Raw genomic sequence first — 23,574 nt, 5'->3', positions numbered from 1 at the left:
CCATGCTATCACTTATCCTACCTCACTTTCCATCCCACTTCTAGCCTGACAATCCTGCACCATGCTATCACTTATCCTACCTCACTTTCCATCCCACTTCTGGTCTGACAATCCTGCACCATGCTATCACTTATCCTTCCTCACTTTCCATCCCACTTCTGGCCTGACAATCCTGCACCCTGCTATCACTTATCCTACCTCACTTTCCATCCCACTTCTAGCCTGACAATCCTGCACCATGCAATCACTTATCCTTCCTCACTTTCCATCCCACTTCTGGCCTGACAATCCTGCACCATGCTATCACTTATCCTTCCTCACTTTCCATCCCACTTCTAGCCTGACAATCCTGCACCCTGCTATCACTTATCCTTCCTCACTTTCCATCCCACTTCTGGCCTGACAATCCTGCACCCTGCTATCACTTATCCTACCTCACTTTCCATCCCACTTCTGGCCTGACAATCCTGCACCCTGCTATCACTTATCCTACCTCACTTTCCATCCCACTTCTGGCCTGACAATCCTGCACCCTGCTATCACTTATCCTTCCTCACTTTCCATCCCACTTCTGGCCTGACAATCCTGCACCATGCTATCACTTATCCTTCCTCACTTTCCATCCCACTTCTAGCCTGACAATCCTGCACCCTGCTATCACTTATCCTATCTCACTTTCCATCCCACTTCTAGCCTGACAATCCTGCACCATGTTATCACTTATCCTTCCTCACTTTCCATCCCACTTCTAGCCTGACAATCCTGCACCCTGCTATCACTTATCCTTCCTCACTTTCCATCCCACTTCTGGCTTGACAATCCTGCACCCTGCTATCACTTATCCTTCCTCACTTTCCATCCCACTTCTAGCCTGACAATCCTGCACCATGCTATCACTTATCCTTCCTCACTTTCCATCCCACTTCTGGCCTGACAATCCTGCACAATGCTATCACTTATCCTTCCTCACTTTCCATCCCACTTCTGGCCTGACAATCCTGCACCCTGCTATCACTTATCCTTCCTCACTTTCCATCCCACTTCTAGCCTGACAATCCTGCATCCTGCTATCACTTATCCTTCCTCACTTTCCATCCCACTTCTAGCCTGACAATCCTGCACCATGCTATCACTTATCCTTCCTCACTTTCCATCCCACGTCTGGCCTGACAATCCTGCACCCTGCTATCACTTATCCTTCCTCACTTTCAGGGAAAAAGCTAAAGCACCCTGGCAGAAGTCTTCTGTCCACTGACTGAACTTACCTTAACCTGAATAAGGTCCACTAGTTACCCACCACTAGACTCCTATAGACTACATCAACTGATACTAAATGTACCACCAACTCCAGTGTTAATTTAATTCTGTTGTAACCCGCTTCGAGGCTATATATTATCTACCAATAAATTAATAGAGAAAGTGAGAGAGGGAATGGGGTAGAGAGTGAATCAGGATATGTCACAATGAATGTAATAAGATAACACAGTAAATGTGATTTATTTTTTGACCTGTAAAAGTACCTTCTAGGTATACCTGGCCAGAACCTACATCATTAAACATTTGTACCTATGTTTATGATTTAATGTAATCGAAACTTAATGGCACTGGTTAGAATGTACTATAGTACGCTTACTCCAAACTTACTTATGTGCCTACATGTAAACTGTTGCGATGGTATATATCTTAGAGACAGGATAGAAAAGACGTTAAATAAATAAATAAAATAAATAATGACAGTGGGAACAAGCAGAGTGAGGAGATGGGATGAGGTGCAGGATGTGAGGGAATCAGAGGGGTGGGGAGTGAGTGAGCGACGATGCTTGGTGTCACAAGAACATGGATCCCTCCTTTCCTGGTCAAGGATTCCCCAAACACCCATTGTTCTCCTCCCTCTTTCCAATCCATTCTCCCTTTCCTGCCCTCCCTCCTCTCTGAGATCCCTTCTACATCTTTTTATTATTAGTTCTTTGTAATTGTTCACATTTGAATTTGTAATTGTTCACATTTGAAGCTCTGTTAATGTTCTATGTAATTGCTTTCATTTACCGAAGCACTGTTTTCTGTTCAATGTAAACCGAACTGATTTGTAAACCCTTACAAGAATTTCGGTATATAAAACTGTTAAATAAATAAATAAATAAATCTTCCTTCCAGATGCTCTTTCCCTCAACCCCCATTCCTTATCTCTTCCCAACACTCGTCACTAAGTTCCCTTTTTCCCCTAATGCAACCAAATAAATTAAGCAAACCAGAAAAATCAGAAAAACAACTTTATTTTTAAAAAGCAAATTACAAATTAACAAAATCAATTCAAATGTATGCAAATATACCACATAACTGCCAGAAAATTAGAGAAACTTTCCTACGTTTTTCAAACTCTTGCTGCAGTCTACCCTTGAGCTGTCGCAGAATGGTATAGCACGGTAGAAAGTACGGAGTCGAGAGTTGATGATGGAGAAAAGACACATCCCGCTTCCTGTCAGACAAATCTGATTGATTTTTTTGATTGGGTGACTAAAGAATTAGATCGAGGAAGAGCCCTGGATGTGATCTACTTGAATTTCAGCAAGACTTTTGATACAGTCCCACATGAGAGGCTTGTGAATGAAATGAGAAGTTTGGGACTGAGCGCCAAGGTAGTGGCGTGGATTACAAACTGGTTGACAGACAGAAGATAGCGTGAGATGGTAAATGGAACCTCCTCTGAAGAGAGAACCGTGCTAAGTGCAGTACCACAAGGATTGGTGCGGGGACCGGTTCTGTCCAATATCTTTGTGAGTGACACTGCGGAGGGGATAGAGGATAAAATTTGCATATTTGTGGATGATACTAAGAACTGCAATAGAGTGGACAAGCCTGAAGGAGTAGAGAGAAAGAAAAGTGATTAAAGAAAGCTGAAAGAGTGGTTGAAGATTTGGCACCTGAGATTCAATGTCAGGAGGTGCAGAGTCCTGCATCTGGGGTGCGGTAATCCAAAAGAGCTGCATGTGATGGGGGATGTAAGACTGATGGGGAAGCTTGGTGTGTGTGGCTGTGACCAGACTCTCCTGTGGCAGAGGGGAAGCTTGGCGTGTGGCTGTGACCAGTCTCCCCTGTGGCAGAGGGGAAGCTTGGCGTGTGGCTGTGACCAGTCTCCCCTGTGGCAGAGGGGAAGCTTGGTGTGTGGCTGTGACCAGTCTCTCCTGTGGCAGAGGGGAAGCTTGGTGTGTGGTTGTGACCAGTCTCTTCTGTGGCAGAGGGGAAGCTTGGTGTGTGTGGCTGTGACCAGTTTCTCCTGTGGCAGAGGGAAAGCTTGGTGTGTGACCAGTCTCCCCTGTGGCAGAGGAGAAGCTTGGTGTGTGGCTGTGACCAGTCTCTCCAGTGGCAGAGGAGAAGCTTGGTGTGTGGCTGTGACCAGTCTCTCCAGTGGCAGAGGAGAAGCTTGGTGTGTGGCTGTGACCAGTCTCTCCAGTGGCAGAGGAGAAGCTTGGTGTGTGGCTGTGACCAGTCTCTCCAGTGGCAGAGGAGAAGCTTGGTGTGTGGCTGTGACCAGTCTCCCCTGTGGCAGAGGAGAAGCTTGGCGTGTGGCTGTGACCAGTCTCTCCAGTGGCAGAGGGGAAGCTTGGCGTGTGGATGTGACCAGTCTCCCCTGTGGCAGAGGGGAAGGTTGGCGTGTGGCTGTGACCAGTCTCCCCTGTGGCAGAGGGGAAGCTTGGTGTGTGGCTGTGACCAGTCTCTCCTGTGGCAGAGGGGAAGCTTGGTGTGTGGCTGTGACCAGTCTCTCCTGTGGCAGAGGGGAAGCTTGGTGTGTGACCAGTCTCCCCTGTGGCAGAGGGGAAGCTTGGTGTGTGACCAGTCTCTCCAGTGGCAGAGGAGAAGCTTGGTGTGTGGCTGTGACCAGTCTCTCCAGTGGCAGAGGAGAAGCTTGGTGTGTGGCTGTGACCAGTCTCTCCAGTGGCAGAGGAGAAGCTTGGTGTGTGGTTGTGACCAGTCTCTCCAGTGGCAGAGGAGAAGCTTGGTGTGTGGCTGTGACCAGTCTCTCCAGTGGCAGAGGAGAAGCTTGGTGTGTGGCTGTGACCAGTCTCTCCAGTGGCAGAGGAGAAGCTTGGTGTGTGGTTGTGACCAGTCTCTCCAGTGGCAGAGGAGAAGCTTGGTGTGTGGCTGTGACCAGTCTCTCCAGTGGCAGAGGAGAAGCTTGGTGTGTGGCTGTGACCAGTCTCTCCAGTGGCAGAGGAGAAGCTTGGTGTGTGGCTGTGACCAGTCTCTCCAGTGGCAGAGGAGAAGCTTGGTGTGTGGCTGTGACCAGTCTCTCCAGTGGCAGAGGGGAAGCTTGGCGTGTGGATGTGACCAGTCTCCCCTGTGGCAGAGGGGAAGGTTGGTGTGTGGCTGTGACCAGTCTCCCCTGTGGCAGAGAGGAAGCTTGGCGTGTGGCTGTGACCAGTCTCTCCTGTGGCAGAGGGGAAGCTTGGTGTGTGGCTGTGACCAGTCTCTCCTGTGGCAGAGGGGAAGCTTGGCGTGTGGCTGTGACCAGTCTCCCCTGTGGCAGAGGGGAAGCTTGGCGTGTGGCTGTGACCAGTCTCTCCTGTGGCAGAGGGGAAGGTTGGTGTGTGTGGCTGTGACCAGTCTCTCCTGTGGCAGAGGGGAAGCTTGGCGTGTGGCTGTGACCAGTCTCTCCTGTGGCAGAGGGGAAGGTTGGTGTGTGTGGCTGTGACCAGTCTCTCCAGTGGCAGAGGGGAAGCTTGGCGTGTGGCTGTGACCAGTCTCTCCAGTGGCAGAGGGAATGCTCCATGTGTGGCTGTGACCAGTCTCCCCTGTGGCAGAGGGGAAGCTTGGTGTGTGGCTGTGACCAGTCTCTCCAGTGGCAGAGGGGAAGCTTGGCGTGTGGCTGTGACCAGTCTCTCCAGTGGCAGAGGGAACGCTCCATGTGCGGCTGTGACCAGTCTCTCCAGTGGCAGAGGGGAAGATTGGTGTGTCTGGCTGTGACCAGTCTCTCCTGTGGCAGAGGGGAAGCTTGGCGTGTGGCTGTGACCAGTCTCCCCTGTGGCAGAGGGGAAGCTTGGTGTGTGTGGCTGTGACCAGTCTCTCCAGTGGCAGAGGGGAAGCTTGGTGTGTGTGGCTGTGACCAGTCTCTCCAGTGGCAGAGGGGAAGCTTGGCGTGTGGCTGTGACCAGTCTCTCCTCTGGCAGAGGGGAAGCTTGGCGTGTGGATGTGACCAGACTCTCCTTTGGCAGAGGGGAAGCTTGGTGTGTGTGGCTGTGACCAGTCTCTCCTGTGGCAGAGGGGAAGCTTGGTGTGTGTGGCTGTGACCAGTCTCTCCAGTGGCAGAGGGGAAGCTTGGCGTGTGGCTGTGACCAGTCTCTCCTGTGGCAGAGGGGAAGCTTGGCGTGTGGCTGTGACCAGACTCTCCTGTGGCAGAGGGGAAGCTTGGCGTGTGGCTGTGACCAGACTCTCCTGTGGCAGAGGGGAAGCTTGGCGTGTGGCTGTGACCAGACTCTCCTGTGGCAGAGGGGAAGCTTGGCGTGTGGCTGTGACCAGTCTCTCCTGTGGCAGAGGGGAAGCTTGGCGTGTGGCTGTGACCAGTCTCTCCAGTGGCAGAGGGGAAGCTTGGCGTGTGGCTGTGACCAGTCTCTCCTGTGGCAGAGGGGAAGCTTGGCGTGTGGCTGTGACCAGTCTCCCCTGTGGCAGAGGGGAAGCTTGGCGTGTGGCTGTGACCAGTCTCCCCTGTGGCAGAGGGGAAGCTTAGTGTGTGGCTGTGACCAGTCTCTCCAGTGGCAGAGGGGAAGCTTGGCGTGTGGCTGTGACCAGTCTCCCCTGTGGCAGAGGGGAAGCTTGGCGTGTGGCTGTGACCAGTCTCTCCAGTGGCAGAGGGGAAGCTTGGCGTGTGGCTGTGACCAGTCTCCCCTGTGGCAGAGGGGAAGCTTGGCGTGTGGCTGTGACCAGTCTCCCCTGTGGCAGAGGGGAAGCTTGGTGTGTGGCTGTGACCAGTCTCTCCTGTGGCAGAGGGGAAGCTTGGCGTGTGGCTGTGACCAGTCTCTACTGTGGCAGAAGGAAAGCTTGGTGTGTGGCAATGAGCAGTCTCCCCTGTGGCAATGACCAATCATTCCCTTTGTGCTGTTCAGTATTCAGAGCTGTGCTGCTCTATGTGTAACCTCGCTGACAGTGTCACTCACTATAAAGAGACGTCTCGCCATCCCTTTCGCAGAAAACCCTCTCCTCTGCATTCACATCTCGGCCCCTCTCCCCCCCGAGAAAAATCAATTCATGGAAAGCAGATTAGGTTTCACCAATTTCTTTCTGAAAAGTTACAGAGGTGGGATTTACCACTACTGCAAAGCTGGAATGGTAATGAGGTTGTGCTGCAGGCACGCCATCCCTGCTGTGCTCCTGAGAGAGCTGCATGCTCTGCTCACAGCTGGACATCCTTCAGCAGTCAGACCCAAGGTACTCCCTGCCGACTCTGAGCCAAGCACGGACTGAGTGCACAGCTGTTCCACTGCCTCTAGCGCACCCTCTGCCAGGAAACCCATCCCAAAGGATGCACGAAGGCAGCACAGATAGCACCAGCCACAAACACGACATGGCGAGTTATCCAGGGCCCCCAAATCCAGGAAAGCAGCAGCTACACTGTAAAGCTCTCTCACCTCACAGATTGCAGACCTGGTATGGAGAACACTGCCTGGACAACACCAGTATAAATGAGAACCAGTTAATAAAAAGTGTTTGACATGCTTATACAGTGCTTTGGAGAGAAATACTAATTAAAAATAGACATTCACTCACGGACTTCCTCCTCTCTGGAATTGACAAAGGCCAAGCATATTTACTAATCCTCCTTGACTTTTCGGCGGCATTCGACACCGTCAACCACACCCTCCTTCTAAAACAGCTGGCAAACATTGGTTTAACAGGTGCCACACTAAACTGGTTCAAAACATTCCTTGAAAATAGAAGATATAGAGTCAAAATCCACAATAAAGAATCCCAATACCACCATTCTAATAGAGGGGTGCCGCAAGGTTCATCACTCTCACCCACGCTATTCAATATCTACCTCCTACCACTTTGTCAACTTCTTACAAAACTAAGCCTGAAACACTTCCTTTTCGCAGACGACGTACAGATCGTGATCCCCATAGAAGAATCAATATCTAAAACAATGGAATACTGGGACAGTTGCTTAGTAGAAATTAAACTTCTCCTCACCAGTCTAAACCTGGTACTTAATGCTTCTAAAACAGAATTCCTGCTCATATCACCGGAAAACAAAAATACACACCCAAAACCACCCACACTCCTTCAAACAGCCCACGTAAGAGATTTAGGAGCCATCCTGGACAATCGACTCAACCTCAAACCTTTCATTAACCAAACCACCAAGGACTGCTTCTACAAATTACATATCCTGAAAAGAATTAAACAACTTTTTCACGCCCAAGACTTTAGAACAATTTTGCAAGCAATAATCTTTTCCAAATTAGATTATTGCAACTCATTACTACTAGGCCTCCCAGCTTCCTATACCAAACCTCTACAAATGGTCCAGAACTCTGCAGCCAGAGTCCTCACAAACTCCAGGAAAATGGACCACATTTCACCTATCCTCAAAAACCTCCATTGGCTACCGATCCACTATAGAATCATGTACAAATCCATCAACATCATATACAAAACTATCAACCAAAACACGCACCTCGACCTACAAATACCTCTTAAAAAATACACTTCCGCCAGACCCATCAGGGAATGCTACAAAGAGTCACTCCAAATACCAAAGGCCAAAACCTACCAACATAAATCCTTGAGTCTCAGAGCCTTCTCTTCAGCAGGTCCAGCTCTCTGGAACTCTATCCCACCAGATTTGAGACAGGAGCCATGCTCTCTAACATTTAGGAAAAGACTAAAAACTTGGCTTTTCAAAAAAGCATTTCCAAGCCTTGAATAATTCCTCCATTAAATAGCACAAACTCTTATCCAATAACTGGACCAAATACAATTCAATCAACCTTAAATTGACAATCATCAATACCTGCTGAACTTTTATCATAACACTGTCGTATTTATGCATTTGGTTATTTATGTTCCGTTCCATAGTGAGGTATTGCCACAGTTTCTCACATATTCTTATTTACTCACTATGCTACTCTATTACATTAATAGACTGAAATGTTAATATTGCTCTGTGCAATCTCTCCCCTTTTCCAGCTCCAAGTTGATTTCCCTGATTTATTGTAACTTTCTCAATTCCTATATCTGATTCACGATATTTAAAGTTCAAGGTTCTTTTTGAGAACATTGTTTTACGTTATGTTATGTTTTACACACTTTGTTAATTGTAAACCGGGTTGATGTGATGCCTGTCATGAAACTCGGTATAACAAAAACAATAAATAAATAAATAAATAAATAAATAAATAAATTTATAGTATCATTCATCTTTTGGGCTGTAGAAAGAACACAGAAAAAACAATCCAAGCCTTTTAAATGAAGGCCAACATTTTCCTGGGATAAGACAGACAGGAAAGAAGATTGTAAGCCAGTGCCGGGGCCTGGCAGAAGTGTCCAAGGCTCCTGATCAGCTATTCAACGGGGCATTTCTGCAGTCAGCGTGCCAAAGAGAGCGGAACACAGTGTACAGGGAAATACTGATATGGGGCATGGACGCATCGGAAAACAAGAGTGTGCACCCCGAACTCTGACAGCAAGATGTTAGCAAGGCAGAAGAATGTTCTTGTATTGGTGAGGCCTTTTTATATAATGCTTGCTTTATATGGCAGTTCACTGTGTTTCGTCTTGGAGCACTTTGCCGAACCTGTCACACACTGCAAGCAGTCACAGCCTGTGCGATGCGCCTGACCTCCAAAGCGGGCTTGTGATGCTGCGGTCGTCCCGTCGGTTTTTCAATTTCAGCCAAAAGTCAAGCGCTATCCGTCCTGAGCTCGGGAACGATACCTGAGGGCCAGAAGCTGGGAAGGGGGATGCGGGGAACCTCTTACACATATGCTCACGCTTCCCATATATATTTATGTGCGAGTATTTCTCATCTATTTATAGAGACGCACTATGGGTGGCAAAAGATGGAAAGCTGTCAACACTCAATCACATCCTCCTGTGTCCAGCCTCTCTCCTCCGCTGCAAAGGATAGGGCAGGAAGCAGGCAACAGGAAAACACCTCCGTGTTTAACCACAGCATGTATTAATGCGCATCTCAAATCAACGCAGGCAATGAGGGCGATTTTGAAAGGTATTTACCCAGGTGAGCTGCTGAAAGGGGCTTCACACTGTCTGCCCCTCTGGCTGTGTGAGAGAGGAGCGTCCTGGAGGCAGGCTTAGGTCTGGGGATAGAGCTGGAGGGCAGGAGGAGATTATGAAATCTGTGCACCCAGTGTGCCTGCAAAGTTTGGGGGGCTGGAGAGTTTCCAAAGAAAAGCTATGAAGATGTCCAAGGTTAGAAAACCACCCGCAGACTTTACAACTGAGGGGCGAGACTGCGATGAGCCTGAGTTATAAACCGTTCTTGGGGGCAAGGCACAGATGCAGTCCTGCTCTCCTGAAGGACGGCGTCACTGTTACAAGCTTTGAGGGAGATTTACTGGGCTGGAATGTGCCACTAAAGGAAAATTAGTTTCTTACCTGATAATTTTCGTTCCTGTAGTACCAAGGATCAGTCCAGGACACCTGGGTTGTGACTCCGCACCAGTAGATGGAGACAGACTAAAACTTGTGGGCGGAGCATATATGCCCCTGTGCCAGTCACAGCCCCTCAGTCATACGTAATGTCAAAGTAGAACACAACCAGAGAACTAAACTAGCTAGAAACCGCTAAGAGAACGGGGAAACGCCCCTCCTGGAAACAGACTCTCCAACCGAGAGAGTTAAACAAGCGGAACAAAATAATTCAGAACAAAGAGCGGACTCTCCATTACTTCAGCGCAGCACTGCGGGCGGGATCCTGGACTGATCCTTGGTACTACAGGAACGAAAATTATCAGGTAAGAAACTAATTTTCCTTTCCCTGTACGTACCAGGATCAGTCCAGGACACCTGGGATGTACCAGAGCTAAATTACCGAGGGTGGGAAGCAGAGAGTCCCGCTCGGAGTACCCTCTCTCCAAATCCCCCGGGATCGGTAGCCCGGACATCCAACCGGTAATGCCTGATAAAGGTATGTAACGACTTCCAGGTAGCCGCCCCGCAAATCTCTTGAGGCGATACCAGAGAAGCCTCCGCTCAAGATGCCGCCTGCGCACGAGTCGAGCGAGCCCTCAGGCCCACGGGAAGCGGTTTTCCCCGCACCACTTTCTTAGGACCAGAGAACAGGACAAACAGATGATCCGTGACCCGAAAAGGATTACTGACCTCCAGATATCGGAGGAGGGACCTCCGCACGTCAAGCTTCCGCAATTCTCTCGCTTCCGGAACAGAGAACTCCCCGCCCGCCAAAGCGGGCAGTTCCACCGATTGATTCATATGAAAAGACGACACCACTTTCGGTAGGAAGGAAGGAACTGTGCGCAAAGAAACTCCGGAATCGGAAATACGCAAAAGGGGTTCACTACAGGACCGGGCCTGCAACTCGGAAACACGCCGTGCTGAGGCGATCGCTACCAAGAACGCCGTCTTAAGAGTGAGATCCTTAAGAGTCGCGCGTTTCAAAAGCTCAATAGGCGCCGTGCATAGGGAGGAGAGAACCCAGTTGAGGTTCCAAGCCGGACAAGGAAGACGCAAGGGAGGACGAAGGCGTTTGGCACCCCGGAGGAAGCGAGCAATGTCCGGGTGGAGCGCTAGGGACGTACCACGGACCGTACCCCGCAAACAACCGAGCGCTGCCACTTGAACCCGAAGGGAACTGCACGCCAAGGGAACTGCACGCCAGGCCTATGGCCAGACCAGCCTGGAGGAACGCCAGAATGTCGGAGACGGAAGCCGAAGTGGAGACCACCCCACGCTGCACGCACCAGTCCTCAAAGACCACCCAGACACGGACATATGCCAGACGGGGCCCTGAAGGAGCAGGCCCGCCATTCCGTGAAACCGAAGGGGCGCCGTTACCGCCAGCTGGGCGAGGTCTGCGAACCACGGCCGGCGCGGCCACTCCGGTGCCACCAAGACTACCTTGGCCGGGTGCAATTCTATGCGCCGTAGAATCATGCCGATCATCGGCCACGGGGGAAACACGTAGAGCAGCACATCCGTCGGCCAGGGAAGCACCAACGCATCGACGCCTTCTGCCCCCCGTTCTCGACATTGACTGTAAAATCGTGGGGCCTTCGCGTTGTGCCACGTGGCCATCAGATCCATGTGGGGAACCCCCCACGTTTTGCAAATGAGCAGAAAGCTTCGTCCCCCAACTCCCACTCTCCGGGATCCAGACGATGACGGCTGAGAAACTCCGTCTGCACGTTGTCGACTCCCACAATGTGAGACGCTGCTATGTTGCTGAGATGTAGCTCCGACCAGGCCATCAAGCGCTGAGCCTCCTCCGCCAACTGGGGGCTTCTTGTCCCGCCCTGGCGGTTGATGTATGCCCCTGTGGTCGCAACACTCGAACTGCCTTCCCCCGCCGCAACGGCAGGAAGGCTTGCAGGGCCAGACGGACCACTCTGGTCTCTAGGCGATTGATAGACCACTGGGCTTGCGACACGGACCATAGGCCTTGGACCGAGCTCCCCAGGCAGACCGCTCCCCAACCGAAGAGGCTGGCATCTGTGGTCACCACTGTCCAGTTGGGCACCTGAAGAGAGACCCCGGATGACAGATGCTTGGGATCCAGCCACCAGGACACCTGGGATGTACCAGCAGGCTGGACCTCGCGTGTCCCTTGAGTGGAAGCGGTAGATGGACCTCGCGTGTCCCTTGAGTTGAAGCGGTAGATGGAATTCCTCCGAGACCGGCTTCCAGCGGGATAGTAAGGATGACTGTAATGGACGCAGATGAGCGAATGCCCCGGGAACCAGTGCCAGCGTTGAAGCCATAGACCCTAGAACCGTAAGGTAGTCGCAGACCCGCGGTTGGCGGAGAGACAATAAGCGACATACTTGAGCTTGCAGTTTGCACCTCCGTTCGTGTGACAGGAACACCTTGCCCTGCTTCGTGTCGAAAGAGCTCCCAGATATTCCAAGGTCCGCGCGGGTGTCAGATGACTCTTGCTGTAGTTGACCACCCATCCTAGGGACTGCAGAAGGTGGAGGACCCTGGCTACCGCCATCCGACACTGATCCTCGGACTTTGCCCGAATCAACCAATCGTCCGGGTAAGGATGGACCAGGAGACCTTCTCGGCGCAGCTGCGCCGCCACCACGACCATCACCTTCGAGAATGTACGTGGGGCCGTCGCGAGCCCGAACGGGAGCGCTCGGAACTGGTAATGCCGCCCTAGAACGCAGAACCTGAGGAAGCGTTGGAACGATGGAAGAATGCCTATGTGAAGATATGCCTCCGTGAGATCCCAGGAGGCTAGGAACTCGCCGGGCCTTACCGCAGCGATGACTGAACGAATCGCCTCCATTTTGAAGTGAGGAACCCGAAGGCATCGGTTCACCCCTTGAGATCCAGAATGGGTCTGGACGTGCCGTCTTTCCTTGGGACGATGCAGTAGATGGAGCAACGGCCCTTGCCGTGTTGGCTGACCGGGACTGGGGAAATAGCTTCCAAACCTTCTAAGCGTTGGATGGTGTCGAGCACCGCCGCCTTCTTCTCGGGAGCTTTGCAAGGCGAGACAAGGAACTTGGCCGCTGGGGTATGAGCAAAATCTAACGCGTAGCCGAGCCCTATGACCGTGAGGACCCACTGGTCCGACGTTACACCGGCCCATCTCTCGTAATGACATCAACCGTGCCCCGCCGTTGGGAACGGCGTGCCGAGGCTGCGGCGAGAGATGGGCCGACCCCCTTTCATTGCGAAGACTTGGGCGCCGTGATTGCCAGAGCACCTCCTTGTCTACCGAAGCGCCTACCTCGAAGAGACTGTTGCTGCCACTGCGGAGTACGGGAGGAGGAAGACCTATACGAGCGCCCGGACGACCTTTGAGGACGCGACCTCCTGGGACCCCGAAAACGAGATCTGGCCGAAAAACGAGGACCTCGCCCAGGATCTATCCTCGGGAAGCTAGAAGGCCCTGTTTTCCCCCCGGGAAACATTAACTCGTCCAATTCCTTGCCAAACAGCAAATTCCCTTGAATGGTAGTGCCCTGAAATGAGCCTTGGAAGAACCATCCGCCGCCCAGTTGCGCAACCACAAAAATCGGCGTGCCGAGACAGCCGCTACCATGGACCTAGCCGACGTGAGCAGCAAATCGTGCAGCGCATCTGCGCCATATGCTATTGCAGCTTCCAAACGATCTGCCTGCGCTGCCTCGTCTGCGGATAAATCCGCATTGGCTTGAAGAACCTGGGCCCAGCGCAGACTGGCCCGCATAGCGAAATTCGTGCAGATGGCGGCCTGCACTCCCAGCGCGGAAACCTCGAAATCTTCTTGAGCTGCACTTCCAGCTTCCTGTCCTGAAGGTCCTTGAGAGCTGCCGCGTCCGTGACCGGAATGGTAGATCTCTTTGTTACCGCGGAGACCTGAGTCCACCTTGGGGAATATGAGAAGGTCCAGCGCATCCTCCGGAAGCGGGTACAACTTGTCCATGGCCTTACTGACCTTCAGACCTAACTCCGGGGTGTCCCATTCCCGGGACAGAATATTCGTCGAGGAGAAATGAAACGGGAAAGCCACTGCCGGACCCGAGAGACCTAACAGGACCGGATCCATGTTTGCTTCCTGACGGACTACCACCGGAGGAGCTTCTATTCCCAGCTCCTGGAGAATGGCCGGAATTAAGGGTGGCAGTTCCTCCCTGCAGAAGAGCCGGACCACCTTGGGATCATCACCTTCCACTGCTTGGGATCCCTTTCCGGCGCCTGGCTGAGCGGATTCGTCCGTCCCATCTCCGTCGGCCCCTTTCAGGGGCTTCTCTGGGGAATCAGAGTCCACCCCAGGGGGGGAATCGGCTTCCCGTGGGACGCCACGAGGAAGCCGCGTACTTTGGGAAGGGCCCTGGGACCCCTCCGCAGCGCCCTTAGGATTGCATGACGTCTTCCCTGGGGGGGGCCTTGCGGGGTCCCCCCCGGCCGCGCTTACTGCGCTTACACTTTAGGACTTTGCGCAACAACAGCGCCAAATCCTCCGAACAGGACCCCGAGGCTGAAGAATCATTCTCTGAAACCCCCGGGGACCAAGGGTCCCCCGAGGGGACCCCCCCCTGTATCAATCCGCTGAGGAGAAAGCGCGGGAGGCAGGCCCGAGGCTCCTGTCGTTTCCCGCGCCATTTCACGGTCCGAGGCCAAAATGGCCGCCACTCCCGCGCTCAGCGGGAAAAAGTCTTGGGGCCGCTCTGCCGAGCCCCCCCCCTGCGCGGCGGCGATCGTGCACTGCGGGATCGAGCCCCCCGAGGTGCCTCGGATGACCCCTCTCTGCCCGGGAAGCAGGCCGCACACAGAGCACCGCGCTAAAGCCGCGCGCGCGCCGAGCCGCAGGCCCTACAGGCCGAGCCACGAGGCATGCCGACGAGCCGCGGCGAAGAGCGCAACGTGAGAAAAATTAAATTTAGCGAAACCGGCCCCCCCCCGGCCTCCCCCCTGCCAGCGGCGCCCCCCCCGGAGACCCCACGGAGCGGCGACGCAAAGCAGCAGAGAGCTGAAGCCAGAGAGAACCGAAAACAAAAGTAAAACATTTTTTTTTTTTTTTTTTTTTTTTTTTTTTTACAAACAACGCTTGTCGCTGTCCACGGTCCTGGAGCCCTAGTCCAGCAGGGGTGAGTGAACCGGGCTCCCCGGTGTCACCCCTGACGCTGCTACTGGGAAAGCCGGGTCCTCGACCCTAGCAGCGGCCTCAACCAGGGGGGGGTAGTCCCCTCAGGACCTCACAACCCCCCTGGGAGACAGGGCGGACGGGACCTCAGGGACAATTTAACAAAAATCAAAATCCCAATTAAAAACACTAAAACTGGCCTAAAACCAAGAAAAGAAAGAACCGACCCTAGGAGTACCAGAACCAGGGCAGGAAGGAGCTGTGACCTGACCTGCACCACCTACTGGAGACAGAGTAAGACTGAGGGGCTGTGACTGGCACAGGGGCATATATGGCTCCGCCCACAAGTTTTAGTCTGTCTCCATCTACTGGTGCGGAATCACAACCCAGGTGTCCTGGACTGATCCTGGTACGTACAGGGAATGCACAATAAATGCTAAATATTGAGCGTGATCTTCACAAGGCATGCCTCTATTACAATGCCCAGATAATCCTACGCTAATAAAAGAATGCGCTGTTCCATAAATCTGCCGACTATTATCATCTCCGACTCAGGAGTACCGGGACTGTTGACCCAAGTTTGGACGATCCCGGGCTGATATTTAAAGGGCCATGCAGCCCAAACCTCCCCCCCATCCCCCCACTGCCTCCAGAGGTGGCTCAGCAAGGCCCAAGTTTAAACATTATAAAAAATAATCATGTGACACCCCACCCCTACCCAGTTCCAAAACACCCCCCCCCCCCCTCAAACATTAGAAGTGGTCCCTGCTGCCCCACTCCATACCCTGAGAAGATAATCCCTGATATCTGGTGGGGTCTGAGCACCCCCTGGGCTCCGGGCCAGGTGACAGCATTATCCAAACGGCACCGACTCACCTCTGCCCATCACGTGACAGAGGCAAGCGCTGGTTGCTGCCGCTGTGAAAGATGGCATCATCCGGTCTGCAGCCCAGGGAGCGCAGCTGCGCTGTTTTACCGGAGAGAGGCCCAATAACTTGGGAATGCTCCTCTGCAATATTCAGCCCTGCCTTGCCCCGTTTTATGCACTTTAATTGAATTTTTATTTCAGTGCAGAACAGAAGAATTTTAAATAAATACAATTTCTCGCAGCCTTACAATCGCAGCATACGTTTTCCACGTGTAATAAAACCCAAACTCACATTAGGGAAATATCCAAGGAGTAGGTCCCATTCCAGGGCTGGTGCAACAGGAAAGCTTTCAGAGCCAAGGAGGCCCGGGGGGCCAGGAGATAGGGGCACCAGACAGGATCTGCACAGAGAGAGAGAGAGAGAGAGAGAGACTCCAAGTGAAGCCGGGAGCTGTACGAAACCCCTGCGGGCTGCAGGCCGACTCCATGGCACAGCTCTGACGTAGCTGCCATGGACTCCTGAGTGAGTCCCACTGAGCGCAAAATGGAAACTTCGAGTGGCTCCTGAACAGGGCCCGAGAGTGCAGGCTCCAGGGAGAGCCCCGATGCATGGCCGGAGATGTGAAGGCCCAGGGCAAAAAACCTGAAAAATTCAATTTAAAAAACATTTTCTTCTCATCGACTCTCAGTCTAGAAGTGAAAAATTAAAAGTTTTGCAAAATGTCCAATTTTTTCCATATCCATCCTTCGGTTAAAAAAGCCTTCTGTTTTTTTTCCCCCCAGACCTTCACATGTGTCACTGCCATAACTGGGCGAGGTGAGTCGGACGGGAAAACCTCCACGGGAGATGCGAATGCTCGTGGTACTGGATCCCAGCCTTGGGCCTGAATGAGCTCAACCCAAAGAAAAAAACTGTGGTGCCTCAAAAAAGGAGGTCTCAGTAAAACTATTCACTTCTCCTGTCTGGGATCCATCATTGCCTGTAGGTACCCGGATCCGCCCAGGACAGCTGGGTTTTGCCTCCCCTCCAGCAGGTGGAGACAGAGAAATACTGAGCTAGCCAGCACTCTCAGGTCCTGCAATGGTCCCGCCCTCGCTTGAGTTTCCACGTTAACAGGAAGCCATGTGTGAGAGGATCTGGGGCCACTGCAGGGCCTGAGAGCTTTCACTGGCTTTACAGATCCTGTGCTGACTCTCATCACTAACGCTGCTGCCAGCTGCAGATCAACATCAGGCATCGGAGCAGCCACTGGGGAAGAGTGGGCAGAGTGCGCACAGGTCTGTGCAGATTGTCACGTCTTCTCGATCCTCTCCCAGCACTGAGCGTACCTAAGAGAAAAACGTTGCCCCTGTCATCAGCCCGCCCTCTCTTCCCATTAGCTGTCGTACACTTATTACCTGAGGCCCAAAGGGAAATGTTGCTGCTGATCCTAGTCAAGGGGATGTGTGGATAGGGGCTGTTTGAAGGGAGGGATCAGATACAGGAAGGGTTTTGAGGGTTGGCAATGGAAAAGCCTTTGGGGGGGCCCCTGACGCCCATCCAGAAACGAGTCCACCCTTTAATTATCAGACTCCTCCTGGGTGACCTGAATACCTAACTCCTCCAGGACCTGCTGAATAAGAGGCCGCAACTCCTCCCTCTGAAATTGCTGGACATCCCTCGGGTCGACCCCTTCCATGGCCTAGATCTCCTCTGGGTCTGGCAAGTCCTGGACCACATCTGGATCACCTCCTGAGGGATCCATGGGATCATTTCCAGCATCACCCCTAGAATCTGGATCCCCCTTCTCCTGCGGGTCTTCTGAATCCGCTGAATCCCTGAGATCCCCCCTTGCCTTCTTCCAAAGAATGTGCAAGACCCAGGCCACAGAGAAGTCTTCCAGCTCCATCTGATGGAGCCACCTTAATCCTCTTAGGAGGTTGGGACTTGCGGGCCATGGGTCATCTCCCACCTGCTCTCTTCTTGGCCAAAAAAGCCTTGTGAAGGAACAGAACAAACTCCATGGAGAAACTCCCCATATCCATGGCTTCTTCCACAGCATCGTCCTCAAGCTCCCCCTCACTACATGACCATGGGGGACAATGGAGGGGGAGTCCCTGGGCCTTCTGGATGCAGATTGTTTCCTGTTGTGTGAAGCAGATATAGATGCTGCCCCCTTCACGCCACCCGGAGTCTCCGCAACAGGCCCAAGATGGTCGAGTGACGATCCGTGCGGTACCAGCCTCAGGGGAGGTCCCGTGTCTCCCGAGGCTAAGGCTGAACACAGCCGGTCGCATCTCGCCCCGCAGGCCTGACACTCTCTCCCACGTTCTGCTGTTGGCGCCACCCTCGCTCGCACATGGGCGCGATCGTCCCGACTGTGGTGCTCCTAGAGGGCCCGATCCGCAAAGCGAGTCACTCAGCCTGAGCTGTCCTGGCCCCCGGGTGCTAACGAGGTCACAGCAATTCCTCTCCCCTCAGCTTCAGCTGCATCTGCCACTGAGAAACCTCACCCAGCCGGCCCTCATTCACTCGCGCCTGCCTTACCAACCTCCCTCTTTTTTCGTTTTTGTTTTTAAAGGCACAGCATTAAAACAAAACAGCACCTCAAACAGATAAAGCACTACTCTCCTGTTCCTGTGCTTGGCTGGCGGTGAGGGGGAGAAGACCTCGGAGGGAAAGAGGAAGTCAGACCCCCTGCTTTTCATTTCCTTTGGATGCTGCGGGCTGGGACAGGCCAGGGATTACCAACCCCCCCCCCCCGCTCGCCCAGCTGCACCTGAGCGATGGCGCAGGTGGCACACCAGGTTATGAGAGGGTGCCCTTCAAGTTTTTCTCTGTCTCCATCTGCTGGAAGGGAGGCATAACCCAACAGTCTGGGCTGATCCGGGTACGTACAGGGAACATTAATATTATTTTTTTAATCTCTCTCAGACTGCAAGTTTGCACCTCTACCATCTGCTGGAGACAGAGAATACTGAGGGACTGCAGGTGGCGCTCTCGGTTACATGGCAGTGTCAGTGAAACTTTCTCTGTCTCCATCTGCTGGCAGTGAGGCAAAACTCAGGAGTCTGGACCTTTCTGGGGTAGGAACACCAAGACTACACATGCCGCGTGCTTTGGAAGACGGTCACCTATTAACTCTTGCTCATCCATGCGGAAGCAAGTAGACTTCATGGACATCTCCAGAACCCGGATGCAGCCATCATCTGAGGCCAGGATGACTTTGTCTGACGTGCACCAGTCCACATCCACGATCCGGAAGGTAACATTCCTCCCGCTCTTCAGACTACTGACCATCTGCACCTAGGCGGGAAAAGAGAGAGGTGGATTGAGCAGAAGATGAGATGGGAGGCCCTCTGGCTGTGCTGCCACTGGGATACTAATCTCTCAGTCCATATGATAAATTAATGTGCTCAACCCTTCTGAGTGCTGAGAGTGCGCCCCTCACCCTCATAACCTCTTACAAATCTTCTCTGAACCCACAATTCAGCTCTACGTGCTTTACTCATGTGAAAGCTGAATGCTGCCCTGATGATGTGCAGATTCATCAAGAAGGAAAAGTTTTCAAAACCTTCAAACACTAATTTTATTTTATTTTTTTACTCAACGCATAATTAAACTCTGCAATTTGTTGGCGGAGGATGTGGTGAAAGCTGACTTTAGTGTAGCTATATTTAAAAAAGGTTTGGACAAGTTCCTGGAGGAAAAGTCTATTAAACATTATTAAGGCAGGGTTGTGGAAATCCACTTCTTATCCCTGGGATGAGCAGCTTGTAATCTCTCTACCCCTTGGGATCCTGCCAGGTACCTGTGGCCTGGATTGGCCACTGTTGGAAACTGGATGCTGGGCTTGATGGACCTTCGGTCTGACCCAATATGGCAAATCTTACATTCTTATGTTCTCTTAAGAAATTAAACAAAAAGGACAACAATGCCAGACAATCCCAACAATTCTGAATGGCTCAGTTAACCACTTAATTAGTTTAAAATCTATTTGGCTAGTTACTGCAACTTTAAATGAAAGATAAATCTGCTTATTGTGCAGCACTAATAATTAGCTTGTACTAACTAAACATTTTACTCACATGGTTTCCCTACAATGCCCTTCAGTATATAGGAGCAGCTAAGAGTCACAGAATCTCTCCCATTGTAACTATGACATCATAAATGAGCTCCCCCTCCCCAGCACACACACACACTGCATGAACCAATAATCACAGAATCTCTCCCGTTGTAACTATGACATCATAAATGAGCTCCCACTCCCCAGCACACACACTGCATGAACCAATAATCACAGAATCTCTCCCATTGTAACTATGACATCATAAATGAGCTCCCACTCCCCAGCACACACACTGCATGAACCAATAATCACAGAATCTCTCCCATTGTAACTATGACATCATAAATGAGCTCCCCCTCCCCAGCACACACACTGCATGAACCAATAATCACAGAATCTCACACATTGTAACTATGACATCATAAATGAGCTCCCCCTCCCCAGCACACACACTGCATGAACCAATAATCACAGAATCTCACACATTGTAACTGTGACATCATAAATGAGCTCCCACTCCCCAGCACACACACTGCATGAACCAATAATCACAGAATCCCTCCCATTGTTACTATGACATCATAAATGAGCTCCCCCTCCCCAGCACACACACTGCATGAACCAATAATCACAGAATCTCACACATTGTAACTATGACATCATAAATGAGCTCCCCCCTCCCCAGCACACACACACTGCATGAACCAATAATCACAGAATCTCTCCCACTGTTACTATGACATCATAAATGAGCTCCCCCCTCCCCAGCACACACACTGCATGAACCAATAAGAGTCACAGAATCCCTCCCATTGTAACTATGACATCATAAATGAGCTCCCCCTCCCCAGCACACACACACTGCATGAACCAATAATCACAGAATCTCTCCCATTGTAACTATGACATCATAAATGAGCTCCCCCTCCCCAGCACACACACTGCATGAACCAATAATCACAGAATCTCTCCCATTGTAACTATGACATCATAAATGAGCTCCCACTCCCCAGCACACACACTGCATGAACCAATAATCACAGAATCTCTCCCATTGTAACTATGACATCATAAATGAGCTCCCACTCCCCAGCACACACACTGCATGAACCAATAATCACAGAATCTCTCCCATTGTAACTATGACATCATAAATGAGCTCCCCCTCCCCAGCACACACACTGCATGAACCAATAATCACAGAATCTCTCCCATTGTAACTATGACATCATAAATGAGCTCCCACTCCCCAGCACACACACTGCATGAACCAATAATCACAGAATCTCTCCCATTGTAACTATGACATCATAAATGAGCTCCCACTCCCCAGCACACACACTGCATGAACCAATAATCACAGAATCTCACACATTGTAACTATGACATCATAAATGAGCTCCCCCTCCCCAGCACACACACTGCATGAACCAATAATCACAGAATCCCTCCCATTGTTACTATGACATCATAAATGAGCTCCCCCTCCCCAGCACACACACTGCATGAACCAATAATCACAGAATCTCACACATTGTAACTATGACATCATAAATGAGCTCCCCCCTCCCCAGCACACATACACTGCATGAACCAATAATCACAGAATCTCTCCCATTGTTACCATGACATCATAAATGAGCTCCCCCCTCCCCAGCACACACACTGCATGAACCAATAAGAGTCACAGAATCCCTCCCATTGTAACTATGACATCATAAATGAGCTCCCCCTCCCCAGCACACACACACTGCATGAACCAATAATCACAGAATCTCTCCCATTGTAACTATGACATCATAAATGAGCTCCCCCTCCCCAGCACACACACTGCATGAACCAATAATCACAGAATCTCTCCCATTGTAACTATGACATCATAAATGAGCTCCCACTCCCCAGCACACACACTGCATGAACCAATAATCACAGAATCTCACACATTGTAACTATGACATCATAAATGAGCTCCCACTCCCCAGAACACACACTGCATGAACCAATAATCACAGAATCCCTCCCATTGTTACTATGACATCATAAATGAGCTCCCCCTCCCCAGCACACACACTGCATGAACCAATAATCACAGAATCTCTCCCATTGTAACTATGACATCATAAATGAGCTCCCACTCCCCAGCACACACACTGCATGAACCAATAATCACAGAATCTCTCCCATTGTAACTATGACATCATAAATGAGCTCCCCCTCCCCAGCACACACACTGCATGAACCAATAATCACAGAATCTCTCCTATTGTAACTATGACATCATAAATGAGCTCCCACTCCCCAGCACACACACTGCATGAACCAATAAGAATCACAGAATCTCTCCCATTGTAACTATGACATCATAAATGGGCTCCCCCTCCCCAGCACACACACTGCATGAACCAATAAGAATCACAGAATCTCACACATTGTAACTATGACATCATAAATGAGCTCCCACTCCCCAGCACACACACTGCATGAACCAATAAGAGTCACAGAATCTCACACATTGTAACTATGACATCATAAATGAGCTCCCCCCTCCCCAGCACATACACTGCATGAACCAATAAGAATCACAGAATCTCTCCCATTGTAACTATGACATCATAAATGAGCTCCCCCTCCCCAGCACACACACACTGCATGAACCAATAAGAGTCACAGAATCTCACACATTGTAACTATGACATCATAAATGAGCTCCCCCTCCCCAGCACACACACTGCATGAACCAATAAGAGTCACAGAATCTCACACATTGTAACTATGACGACATAAATGAGCTCCCCCTCCCCAGCACACACACACTGCATGAACCAATAATCACAGAATCTCTCCCATTGTAACTATGACATCATAAATGAGCTCCCCCCTCCCCAGCACAGACACTGCATGAACCAATAAGAATCACAGAATCTCACACATTGTAACTATGACATATTTTATTTATTTATTTAAATTTCTTATATACCGGCATTCGCGATGGGAGTCGCATCATGCCGGTTTACAAATAACAAGGTGTGACAACAGAATAAATACTTAATAACTTAAAAACATTAACATGTGATAGAAGAATAAGGTAGCAGTTACAATAAAACAGGGATAAAATGCAACTTGGAATGAAGAGAAGGCAAAAGAGAGATTAACACTGAGATAACAAAAGAATGACCAAGGTAAATAAAACCAAGGTAAATAAAACCTGCCTCATTAAAAAAACATTATTGAGTTGTCAAAGGTTGTTGATTACCCTGACGGGTAACTATGACATCATAAATGAGCTCCCCCTCCCCAGCACACACACTGCATGAACCAATAAGAGTCACAGAATCTCACACATTGTAACTATGACGACATAAATGAGCTCCCCCTCCCCAGCACACACACACTGCATGAACCAATAATCACAGAATCTCTCCCATTGTAACTATGACATCATAAATGAGCTCCCCCTCCCCAGCACACACACTGCATGAACCAATAAGAGTCACAGAATCCCTCCCATTGTAACTATGACATCATAAATGGGCTCCCCCTCCCCTCCCCCTCCCCAGCACACACACACTGCATGAACCAATAATCACAGAATCTCTCCCATTGTAACTATGACATCATAAATGAGCTCCCCCTCCCCAGCACACACACACTGCATGAACCAATAAGAGTCACAGAATCCCTCCCATTGTAACTATGACATCATAAATGGGCTCCCCCTCCCCAGCACACACACACACTGCATGAACCAATAATCACAGAATCTCTCCCATTGTAACTACGACATCATAAATGAGCTCCCACTCCCCAGCACACACACTGCATGAACCAATAAGAATCACAGAATCCCTCCCATTGTAACTATGACATCATAAATGAGTTCCCCCTCC

At 50.9% G+C, this 23,574-nt stretch overlaps 1 protein-coding gene across 4 annotated transcripts in view; it reads right to left on the bottom strand.

Moving 5' to 3' along the window:
* The window catches only part of WDR11 (WD repeat domain 11), a 238,628-nt gene that overhangs the window by 49,582 nt on the left and 165,472 nt on the right, over nucleotides 1-23,574 (bottom strand). For all 4 annotated transcript variants that reach the window (XM_029610533.1, XM_029610534.1, XM_029610535.1 and 1 more), the window contains 2 exons: nucleotides 18,753-18,924; nucleotides 15,931-16,039 (listed from right to left, as the gene is read on the bottom strand). In XM_029610533.1, coding sequence (XP_029466393.1) covers nucleotides 15,931-16,039; nucleotides 18,753-18,924 — 281 coding nt within the window. The remainder of the gene's footprint in view (nucleotides 1-15,930; nucleotides 16,040-18,752; nucleotides 18,925-23,574) is intronic.

This window comes from Rhinatrema bivittatum, chromosome 7 (genome assembly GCF_901001135.1).
Source record: "Rhinatrema bivittatum chromosome 7, aRhiBiv1.1, whole genome shotgun sequence".
Taxonomy (NCBI): domain Eukaryota; kingdom Metazoa; phylum Chordata; class Amphibia; order Gymnophiona; family Rhinatrematidae; genus Rhinatrema; species Rhinatrema bivittatum.
Note: the sequence above shows the minus strand (reverse complement) of the source record. Positions and strands in the feature narration are given on the sequence as shown.